The 12521-nt window shown below is 37.7% G+C and overlaps 1 protein-coding gene across 3 annotated transcripts in view; it reads left to right on the forward strand.

Annotated features, from left to right (window-relative positions):
• Positions 1-10581: 10581 nt before the first annotated feature.
• The window catches only part of plod2 (procollagen-lysine, 2-oxoglutarate 5-dioxygenase 2), a 34908-nt gene continuing 32968 nt past the window's right edge, over positions 10582-12521 (forward strand). For 2 of the 3 annotated variants that reach the window (XM_084939413.1, XM_084939414.1), the window contains exon 1: positions 10583-11082. In XM_084939413.1, coding sequence (XP_084795539.1) covers positions 10983-11082 — 100 coding nt within the window. In that variant the 5' untranslated portion in view covers positions 10583-10982. Of the gene's footprint in view, positions 11083-12521 lie in introns of all 3 variants that reach the window. The other variant, XM_084939412.1, reaches the window with a different exon arrangement.

Genomic DNA, 12521 nt, shown 5'->3' on the forward strand with positions numbered 1-12521 from the left:
CTAGCATGGGCCTTTCTTTTTCTTACAATACAGTAGTAGTATAAGATGCTGGTGCTAGATCCTCTGAAGGCTCTTTGATTGTGTTTAAACGCCAAAAAATTCAGCCAGAATGTGATCTTAAAAAAGGGAACTTTACTATTTTCAGTCAGTTATATAACAAAAACAGTTAGAGTCCTTATTCTTCTACTTTTGCACTATTACTGTAAACTGATAAACTGTTTAGTCACGCAATGAATGGAAATGAGCTACGCTTAGATTGTGCAAATAGTCCATGGAAAAACGTCAATAAAAAATAAAAAGAACTGTGATGTGTGATGATTTCAATACTAAAATGAGTAGAAACTGACCATTAACAACCACTGATAGTGAAAAGGTTAAACTTTAGTAGGTACTATGAATGAACTTCTTTGTTATAGTCATTTCAATATGTTTTATAACAATGCTCAGACCTTGTAAACGGTTATGTAAAGGCACTGTGCTTGGTAACCACCTTCATCTGGTCTTTCATCAGTTTCCTTGAAACATCTTTGTTAATGTTTCTGAATGTTGAATTTTTAATGGAAAAACCTGATCTGAGGTGCAGAATAATCAACAGTTGCATCAAAGAGATATGAAGGATATTATGAAGAGGGAAACGAAAACTATTCATTTTCTCCCTTCTGAAATAAGCTGCAAACCTTCATTGGATAAGTCCAAGTAATTCTCATTTACAACAGCCTTTTCAACAACAGCACCTTTTGTTATGACATTTATTCAATGGAAAAATTATCTGCTGTGAAAATACTCATATCTTTTGATGAGCCTGGTGTTTATGAAAATTATCATTACTAAGTTATATTAAGAGCTTCCTTATAAGGTAACTATTTAAGGGCAAATTTCTCTTATATATAGGGTTTGTATTATACTTAAGGATATGTGTGAATCATGGCAAATATCAAGTTTCAGCTATTTTTGTGGTGCAGATGGTTTTCATGTTATATGGCAATATTTTCCGGAATACATGATGTCCTACTTCTCTGAGTGGTACAGATAATTAAGCTGTGGTTGGAAAATAGTGTGGAGGAGGGAGGATGTGATTAAAAATAACACTTTATGCCATTTTTTTCTTTTTTTCTGATCATCAAATAAAATTCTTCTCATGACATAGGTATGGCAGTGGTTATATTTGCAGTAGTACTGAGGTGGATAGATGGTCAGATTGTTGTGGACGGGTGATGTCTATGATAGAGCAAGTCACATTTTCTGTATGTGCAAGTAAGCCTAGCTCTTCTAGGCTTCAAGTGACATCTATTCTTTTATTAAAGGGTTTATGAAAGGGCTGTAACACACACAGATTCTAGATCTGACCAACCTTCTCAGCCGTGGGCAAAAGATGACAACCAATAAAATTCTAAAAGATAATTTGTTAGCACACTGATCATAAAAGTGAAGGGACAAAATAGTCCAGTGTCCCACTTGCAAAAGGGATACAACACACAGTTCAAGCTATGCCACACTTCACTATGGCGACAACTTTAACAGGAAACAACAGTTGTCCTCCAAGACCCAACGCCCTGTAAGTAAAGGGCTGATAATCACTCTAGCCTCAGTAAACCAACTCTGCCTTTAGGCTGTGTCACATAGTAGGCACAGAGAAACAAAATATCACAGCATTGTATTGGGTATAAATAGACCAGAGTATCAGTACAATCAAATACACTGCCTTCAATTAATCCAACCCCATAACAACCACTTGTTCACAGCAATTGTGACACACAAAAAACCTCCCAAACTAGTGCCCAATACCCACAGCAAAGATGGAGATGAGTAAATATAGGCAATACTAGTCCACCATATTACAGGGGCATCACTATGGCAGCTCAGTATAAGCCAGTGTAAACAAGCCAAGTCAGCAAGATGTTTTCTTTGTATATTAGAACTATATGCTAACTTTAGCATTCTAACACAAATACATATACAGTATATAGCTACTATTAGCCAGTCTCCTGTTCATAAGGGATTGCTACAAGAATCAGGGATCAGGAATCCTTCATTGGTTTGGCAGATGTATAAACCAATACACTACAGAGACACTGTGACTGCACGATTATTTGACTTCATTAGTCTCTCACATTGTTGTGGAGAAATTCTGACCCACTCTTCTTTACAGTGTTGCTTCAGTTCATTGAACTTTACAGACATTTGTTTATGTACAGCTCTTACGGTACTGGCATGTTAATTAGGTTAAGGTCTGGAGCTTTACTGGGCTATTTACTGGGCAACACCTTGATTCTTTTCTTTTTTAGTAATTCTGTAGATTTGTTGCTTTCTTGGCTATCATTGTCATGTTGCATAACTCAGTTTTGGCCAAGCTTTAGGTGTTAAACAGATGACCTCACATTTTATTCTAGAATACTTTGGTATACAGAGGAGTTCATGGTCACTTCAGTGACTTTAAGGTGACAGTTGGTATGAGCTGTGCAGATGCTGTGTTTGGTTTTCACCAAATGTGGCAGTGTGCATCAAACATCTCCAAATTGTTCCAGTGTTTAGCTTTGTTCAAAAGCAACTTTCCAAAGACATGTAATTTTTAGAGAGTGGAGGCTTTCTTCTGGCAACCCTTCCAGATAAACCATATTTGTTTAGTCTTTCTCCAATTGTGCTTAATGAACTTTTACATTTAATATGCTAACTGAGGCCTGTAGAGTCCAAGATGTAGCTCTGCAGTTTTTCGGAGTATTGTACAGTCTGAACTTGACGTGGATTTACTGGGATGTCTAGTCTTTGGAAGATTGTGGCACACACCTGAATGCTCCAGACCAGCAAACTGACAAAACGTCTGCTTTTATAGATGTCCTCATACTTGGTCATCATCAAATTAATGAGGTATATTTGATTAGCAGCACACGGCTGCTAATTACCCTGTTAATTCCTATGGAAACAGTGAGGGTGTACCTAACTTTTTAAGTACATAACCTCACTAACATAACTAAATATAATCTATTTTTCTGACAACTGTAATTCTGTACTTAAACTTACCCTGGTTTTCAACCATGAAAAAAGAGGAACAGTTTTTTGAGATTAACAATGTAGCGCTATGTAGATGCCTGCAAAAATGGTAACACACACAGCTAACATTTCACCACTGCTTGTTACAAATATCACCACCAGGTGTAAAACTGTCACCTTTGAACTCTTTGTGACCCCACATTTCAATCAACACCACTGGGAACTTTACTAACTGTTGTGAGGAGCAATCCCTTTATTGTTGCAAATTCAATTTAACAAGGATTTAGAAGACTTCCTTAGAAAAAAATCACTCTCCTTTGACATGTACTGTAAAAGAGCGCACATTTCAGAATTTACTGGAGTTCTGCTGTAAGCTATCATGTTTCCAAGGAACATTCCACATTTGTTAGGAATTAAATATTTAGACCACACAGAATGATCTCACTGATGTCGGTGCGGCAATTTTGATGCCTGACATGTTCCAGACTGTGAAAAACAGATTTATTTTTTTAATTATTTGGTTTTTTTTTTACAGCAACAAATGTTTTGTGCAAAACATTTGAAACTTCATTATAATTAAACACATTTGCTTTCAATAACTGTGTAATATTTTTGCAATACATATACTTAAAAATGACACAATTGGTTACACAAAAAATAAACATCTGTAAGTCAAACATATTTAATATACTACAACAGTGGTGGGTTAAGCAGACGTGTCGGTTCGGGAAACTAGATGGGCTGAATTATTTGTATTCCTGACTTGTGATTTACAACATTAAAAAGTATTTGAAGTCAAGCTGTAGTTCAATATTGACGTTGCAATGAAAAAATACAAACTCAGATCAAAAAAACATTTGTCAAACATTACAAAAATATAACTGTATTAATTCGAATGAAGTATTAACAATCTATACTTTTAAATCTGTATTTGCAGATTGTGATTTCCTTTGTTAGAAATCATAAATGTGATATGAAACAAATTTATTCTTCAGCTCTAGCAACAAGCCAGCATTATAGTAGTGATCGATTCACAAGTTTGGCTGATTATTTTATATTAACTGAACTGCTTGGTGTAATCACTCTACATATTTTTAATGATGTTGAAAGATGTTAAAATTCATTTTAACATCTGTTAGCATTTGTCATGCATGCAATAAGCATATCCTATTAGTATTGTGATAAATCTGCGAAACCCAAGCTGGAATAGAAAACACATCTTCTCATTACATTTGCTGTTCTGCTCTGAGAATAAAATGGAACGCAGATTGCTCTGTGTTGCAGTGACTACAAGTGTCTCCCAACAGTATACAGAGAGTGGAATTTCTGGTATCTGTATTTTAAACCCAGGGTGATAAACAAATGGCTGAAGCAACATCTGTGCAAACGGAGCCTAAGAAAACACTATATACCCACAAGGGTAGAAGAAAACAGATGTAAAGTATAAAATGGGGGATGGTTGTTTGCTTTTACACTGAAATAAGAAAGACTGGACTGGAGACAGTTTAGACTGCCCGTGCCTATGAACAAGCTGTTTCTGTATATCAGAAACAGCTTGTTTACAAAAAAGATTTAGAAGCTGTAAATAAAAAAAGAAAGAAAGATTTTTGACAAACTAGTCAAAAAATGAAACAGACATTTGTGTTTTAGAGAGATTTTTTTAAGACCAACACTATAATACATGTATATACAGAGCTGTGGAAAAAGTATTTGCCTTCTTCTTGATTTCTTATTTCTTTGCAGATCTGTCACACTTAATGTTTCAGATCATCACACATATTGTAATATCAGACAAAGATGATTGAATGTTAGTGTCAGTTCTTATCCAAACCTACCTCCTACCTGTGTGGAAAAGTAATTGCCCCATTGTTAAATCCTGAATTAAGTGTGGAAAGTCACATGAGAAAGTCAAATCTCAATCACTTGAGTAGAAACTGTCTGAGAAACTGAAGTAGGCTGAAAGATCTCAAGAGCAACAGATCATACCATGATCTAAATCAGGGGTGGGGCAACTTCAGGCCTCAAGGGCTGGTGTCCTGCAGGTTTCAGATATCACTCTGGGTCAACACACCTGAACAAATGATTAGTTTGTTACCAGGCCTCTGGAGAACTTCAAGACATGCCGAGGAGGTAATTTAGCCATTTGAATCAGCTGTGTTGGATCAAGGACACATTTAAAACCTGCAGGACACCGGCCCTCGAGGCCTGGAGTTCCCCACCCCTGATCTAAATAAATAAAGAACAAATGGGAAACAAAGTAACTGAAATCTATCCGCTTGTAAAGGGTTACAAAGATGTTTCTAAAGCTTTGAGATGTCAGAAAACCATTATCCACAAATAGAAAACACTGAGGAAGGTTCCCAGGAGTGGCTAGCCTACCAAAATTACTCCAAGATCACCTCAACAGCTCATCCAAGAGGTCACAAAAGAACCCAGAACATACTGTAAAGAAGTGCATGTCTCACTTGTTTTAGTTAAAATCAGTCAAAGTTTTCATGATTTAACAATAAGAAAGAGACTGGGCAAAAATGTCATCCATGGATTAAGAAAAGGGTTAGGGTGTAGAACTAACACAGCATTTCATTAAAAGAATATCAAACCAGCAGTGAAACACGGTGGTGGTAGTGTGATGGTCTGCTGCTTCTGCTGTAACTGGAACCATGAATTCTTCTCTGTACCAGAAAATCCTAAAGTCCAGTTATCGTTTCAAATCTTCAAGCTCAAGTACACTTGGATTATGCAACAGAATAATGATCAAAAAAACATAAGCAAGTCCACCATTAAATGGCTAAAAAAAGAAAACAAAATTAAGGTTTTGGAATGGCCTAGTCAAAGTTCAGACTTAAATCTTAGGATGCTTTGGCATAACATTAAAAAAAGCTATTCATGCTAAAAATCCTCTAGTGGGACTAAATTAAAACAATTCTGGAAAGATAAGGTGGCCAAAATTCCTCCACTGCGATGTTAAACACTTGTGCCAGTTATTGCAAACGCTTGATTGCAGTTGGCATATATAATAGGAGACATATCAGTACTAAATGTTAAAGCGAGGGAAGTGTCTGATTATACTCCCGATCCAGAAGTGGGACAGTGGGGATAGGCATTGTCTTGCTGAAACAGCCACAGGGTGCCGTACTGCTTCTACCTACTATCGAAGCTGGAAATCAAAAGACTAGAGAACAGTGGGAACAATAGTAAGCAGTATAAACATAATGAGCAAACCCAAGTAAAAACAGGGCTGTATAATATTTCGTAAAATTTATGACAAAACCACAACCCTTTGGTAGTTGATGACATCTTAAAAACTGTAAAAAAGGACCAAAATCCTACTCTACACTTTCTAAATTGTGAACTTAACCACACACCCAAGCTTCCCCTGTGACCACTGAGATATAGATGTCACATATCAGATGCACTGAACCAACTACTGTCAGTGAACAGAATCAAGGCAACAATTACTTGTCCTCCAAACTGCATTTGGAAAACCAAATTAGTAGGGTATGTACACATATTTATAGTGATGAGGTGGCACTATATTGGCAGGTTTACTACAAGGTTGAATCTTCTTTTCCTTAACCCACTTCTGGTACACATTTTGAGGCCTTGTGGTTCTAACTTTGCCGCCTAATGATGACATTCAAATGAAAGTCTGGAAAAAAGAGCTTGTTATACGTGTCTCAAAACTCCAGCTTGTCCAGTAGAAATGGACATTCATAAGACTAGAACTCACATATATTTAAGAATTGCAAGAAACTATACACTTGATAAATACAAACTGCTGCCTCAAGTGGTTACAGTAAGCTGTGGCCTGTTTTCTGAGACAGTAGATAAAAAGCCATCCACGAAAAGAGTGAATTAATCCATATTTAAACCCTTTTCCCTTGTGCAGCTAGACTCTGTGACTATAACAAATGCGCATGCTGTGCTATTTAAAGGTCTTTGGTCTAAGATTAAATGCAGTGTTACCTTCTAGCACTTCCTTCGAGGAATCCCTCAGCCACACCCAATGGGCCAATGGAAGCCCTAAAATCCCATAAATGTGACCACAGGAGACAGGCAATGACGTGGTGACGTACTGGGTACTCGGGAAGATGACCTGCTGAAGTAAGAAAAATGAGTTTTACTCTTTCCATTGATCTGGACTAGTAATTACACTTTCTGTGAAGTGATCAAAGCATTGGGATAAAAATAAAACCCATTCTTTTACAATCACAGTGCAGTTGCGGGTTCTCATGAATGCTTTAGGGGACCAAGTTATATGTGACTCACCAGTGCAATTGCAAAACCATACCAGAAAAAGAGGGTTGTGTTAAAAATAGAGCACAAAGTAGAACAAAATCCAGGGCCAACTGACAGATAGTCAATATTCTGGCTTATATATTTCCTAAACTATTGCACTGACATGAATTAAATGAGCAATATATATTATTCTTTACATTTTATTCTCACTATTGTTTGTGTTAGTTACCAGTTAATGAGCAGTTTTGTCTTCAATTTTCCGTTTCTCTCATCTTTTTAAGCCATTTTTGTTGTTTTCTGTTCAGTATTGAGCATCTTCTTTGAGACCTGTCTCCCTAATGAATCATCTGTTTCTTCTTGCAGCTTGATTAAATTTAAACAGCGCTTTTAAACCCACTGTCTCCACAACACTGCCAAAAATAGAGGATGGTCTGCTGTCGTCAGGGAGCTACAACACTATTTAGCCTTTTACTCACTTCAAGTGACAGTGAATGCTGGAGGCTTGTGTGTTCTTGTTGTTCACAAAAATGAGCTTAAATTAAAAGGCGGGCTTAAGAACACACCACCTGTGCTGCAGGAAACTTTCAAACAGCCGGCATTCCTTTTAAAGGTTGATAAACAGCTGTATTGAACCGTGTTGCCATCCAAAGTCTCCTAGTATCCCCTGATACGCAGGCAGATAGAGTGGGGATAATGAGGTCCAGGTGTGTCTTGTTGCAACGATGAGCTAATGGCATCCTACTCTGCCATCACCCCCCTCACCGCAGCCATCTCCCAGTTTCTGTACCCTGCACTTGCCCATTTTTGTGTAATTAAATGCAATTTTCTCATCCACACCACATACCCAATGTTTAAACTTGTCAACAGTGCTACTGCCACCACCGTGGACTCTTGACATGTCATTACTTCAATCTTCAGTGCTGACTTCAACAGACAAAACTCTATAGATGGCCTCCTGCTTTTTTGCAGCTCTATGGTATGTCACATTTCCAATTACTGTCTCTGGCAGAAAATGAAATACCCTGTATGACTTCTGGACATTTTTGTCAGGGTGTAATCAAATCTAAAGAACATTACATTAGCTTTTTCAGATATCTAATGGGTATTTAGTCAGTGAACTGAAGCAATGGTTGTAGCATATTCCTGTCACAAGCTTCCAAAATAAAACATTAGGTTTTGCACCACAAACACTTTTATTTTCCAGCTGCAGAGAGTTCCCTCACAAACCCACAGGGCAAAAATCCCTGTTATAAGTTATATGTTTGGTGCTGAGCTGTCAAATTGCTTTAATCCTTCTTTTGGCTGTGAATGATTGGACTGAAATTTTTGCAAAAGTGCAAAAGCAAGGGTTGTTCTACTGTTATAACTTGGTCTGCGTTAGTTTGAGTTTCCGAATAGGAGGAATCTCTGTTGTTGAAAGTATTTCTATTCAAGACAGACAGCGAGATTTAAAGGGGTAATTTTCACTAATGACACACTAATTTCAACAAGCGTGCCTGCCCAGTGCTTGCTATAGTGTCAGTTACACACTGACTTACCAAAAAAGAAGAAATTAAAAACAAGAGAACAGCTGAAATCAAAGTCAAACATCCAATACCAACTTTCTGGCATGACTCTACATTTCATAGTTCCATCAGGGCCTCACTGGAAAGAAGTAATAAAGGTTCTCACTCTAAATTTAAAACCACGATTCTGGTGATGTCATTAAGCAAAACAATCTTCTGGCAGTGATTACAACAGCCATGCAAAGTGTTTACCAGGAAGTAATGGTCTGAGCTGGGGGACAAGTCTGTTACTCTTAATAATGAATCAGGGAAACAAATCACAGAAGGCATTAGTTTCAGTGTCAACTAAAACACAAGGAAACACAAATACAATGTGACAGTTAATGAAAGCCAGATTTATCATCTGGTTTCTGCTTCCCCCTTCATTTCTTCTTGTTGAGGGCATACAGCAGCTCTAACATGTGTAGTATTGCATAGCTGCTTTATATATGTCCATCGGCTCGATTATGACACAGGATTCCCTACTGTATATCATCGCCTGGATGAGGATCTGCATTTGATGGGACCAGTTGGTCCTTGGGAGGATGGTCTACTCAACCAACAGGACATATACATGAAATGATCCATAGCCAGGAAGATCGCAGGGGATTCCAGCAACCCCAACAACCGGCTGCTGTCTGTGCTGCCATCAGGGAGCCTGCAGGCTGCCAAGACAGAAAGGACGAGGAGCTTTTATCCTACTCGTAGCTGGACTGTCACATAAGCTGCGCATTCTAACTGTATACGTTTACATGTCTAATCGTATATGTATTCAACTCGAGCTTGTGCTATAATACCAAATTATTTACACTCAATTATAAGAATTATTTAACTATTCAAGTAAGTAAAAAGGAAAAACTTTCTCATACTGTAATCTCTCTAATGGAAAAAAACTGATGGCCAAACAGTCTCCTTCAGGATTTTGCTTTTCTGGTAGAGTGCAGAATTCCTGGTTTCATCACTTATGGCAAGCAGCAAAGCAGCTTCAGCCACACTGCTACCACCATGTCTGATTGTTCTCATGTTCATTTTATGAAATGTGGTATTAGTTTTATGACAAATCTAATTGGACTCAAACTCCCCAAAATTTCAGCTTTTGTCTTTTCACTCCACGGGATATTTTCTCAAAAGTCTTGGGGATCATCAAGAGTTTTCTTTTGGGAAATATGAGATGAGCCTTTGTGTTCTTTTTAATCACAGTGGTTTTGGCTTTGAAACTCTCCCTGTGGATGTTGTTTTTGGCCAGTCTATTTCTTATTACTGAATCATAATAACTGACCTCAACAGAGGTCAGTTATTTAGACATTTTTCTGTGTTTTTCTCCCGAAAAATGTGGTTAATCACTGTTAAATAATTTAAAATAAGCGTCAGATAAGTCTGTATAGCATTTTTTCCCTTGAATATTGAAATAATGATGCAAAAAAACAAACAAACAGCTTTGTCTGGTTTTCTTTGTCTAATGATATCCTAATAATGTATTATTATTTTTGTTTTTTGACCATCTGAAACATCTAAGTGTGAGAAATATGCAAGAAAGTAAGAAAGAAAACAAGAAATTGGGATAATAAATAATAAATAAATAAAATAATAAGTTTTACTTATTTTTATTATAGTTATAAAGGAAAAAAGTTTCTAAGTAATTTCTGGAAACGGACTTTTATATATATATATTTTTGCTGAGGTATTCGACAGCTTACACTAATGAACTGTTTCAACTTCCCTGCAGAAGGGGAGCAGTGTTGGTCAACCAGATGCCGTGTGCTCAGGGGGAGGGGACCAGAGGAGGGACAGTTAACAGCCGGCGGGGTGCGGGGTTCAAATACAGCTGCGCTTACTCACACTTTTCGCGTAGGACGTCCCTGTGCCAGGGGTGAATGAATACCGTTATCTTTTCCTCTGCACCGTCTCACTTCATAGGCTTTACCGGGAACTCAAGCTGCAGCTGCAATTAAGGAACCACGCCTGTTGCTATTTAATTTCCCTGAATTGTAGCACTTATACGACAGCTCCCTAGAGCTAAAAGAATAGTTACAGGCTCCCAACCAGAAATCACACTACTCGTTGATTTTTTTTTTTCCTAAATCCCCCTTTATTAATTGTATTATCGCGAGAGCCAATAGTACTAGCCTCCTGGGCTGATCTTGACCACTGCTGCCGGGCTGGGAGTTAATATCACCAGCTCTCTGACCTGGAGCACGCACTATAGCAGAGATGGAATACCTCATGTTTTTAGTGATTTCATCCTGGATCAAGTTTGCAACTTCTGTCTTTTCCAGTGATGTTCCTCAAGCCCCTGTGCCAATTCCTAAAGGTAAGAAACGATTAAAAAAACAAAACAAAAACTTTCACTCCTTCCTATTCTTGTTTAGATACAGGCAAATATGGCTACTTTGACACCGCCAATGGCTACATCACATTTTACTGCGTTTACTGTATTTTCCTGCGTCTGAGTTGTCATGCCAACTGTGCAAATACGAAGTTGTGTAGGTTACTTTTCTGGCTGTAATTTCCGGTTACATGATGTCTATATGAGACGCAGGTTGCCTGCCTGCGGCTCCCTGTGTGGGAAAGTGAATATGTCTAGCGCGACATATGTCGGAACGTAAAATTACATGATGTTGCTTGACAGAAGAGTCGTCTGCGGTTTCTCACAATCCTGTTTTTATTTGTTTGGCTGCACACAGCGCTGGCTTTTTATAAAGATGTCAGGCTGTAAATTTCACTGCGAGAAATAACTAACCAATTGCGGGCGAGTCTTTGATGATTTCACTAGTTTCCCCTTACTCTGCATTAAGACTAAAAATTCAAATCGTTATTGACTTAACCTAGATCCGAGTGAAATCCCCGAGTATATCATTTTATTTATTAATTTATTTATTATACAGCAAACAAGCAATTATGTGATTGAGATACAGAGAAACGCCTGTAAACGTGTTATAATTTAAGGTTTATGGAACAGAGCCAAACACTGCTCAGATCTTGAGACAGGCTTTATTCTGATGTAAAGGGCTAAGCTCCTTGAAGCAAATCGTGTCACATTTTTATTGACTTTGGGAGGGGGAAATCCACCCTCTGCTAACACGTAGCTGTCGTTAAACTGCTCTAAATTACCCTCATATTATTCCCGTTTAGCATGACTTCTTCCATAGTCACAGAGCACCTTGTAAAACCTATAGACAACATAAGCAGATGTTGTGGCTTTTGTTTTAGTTAAATCTGGAAATCTGATTCTTTTCAAATGATGCATCTTGCTGGGAGATTTGACTATCAGGACACAACAGCTGCTTTCAGTCTCTACAGGCTTGTTTTGTCATCTGCATTGGACTAACGAAGCGCCTTCCACACAGTAGCCACATTAACTTTACGAGGGATATAATGTTTTATTGTGAAAGCCTTCGATCACTAAACTGATGCAATATGTTGGCTAAATTTGTGACAGAAAGCAAACTTTCAAAAACCATGACTAATATTAAAATTTAACCCGTAAACTGTAAACTCTACATATAAAGTCATTTAAAACGAGAGCACTGGACATTTCATTTTACACATTGTATATAAAGGTGGTGCTTACTAAAGTGATTAAATGAAAAGGACTAGGAGGGAATTCAAAGCTGTTTTAGTTTTGGGTAGGTCTACGTTAAAGATTCAGTACATGGTAGTGGATGATTGCAAGCCTTTCTTTTAGGCATCTGAAGAACATCAGAAAAGTATAAAGTAACTCCATTTGGGGGCAATTAAGTATTTAATACA

This window comes from Perissodus microlepis, chromosome 9, assembly GCF_051167445.1.
Source record: "Perissodus microlepis isolate ML-2025 ecotype Zambia chromosome 9, ASM5116744v1, whole genome shotgun sequence".
Classification (NCBI taxonomy): Eukaryota; Metazoa; Chordata; class Actinopteri; order Cichliformes; family Cichlidae; genus Perissodus; species Perissodus microlepis.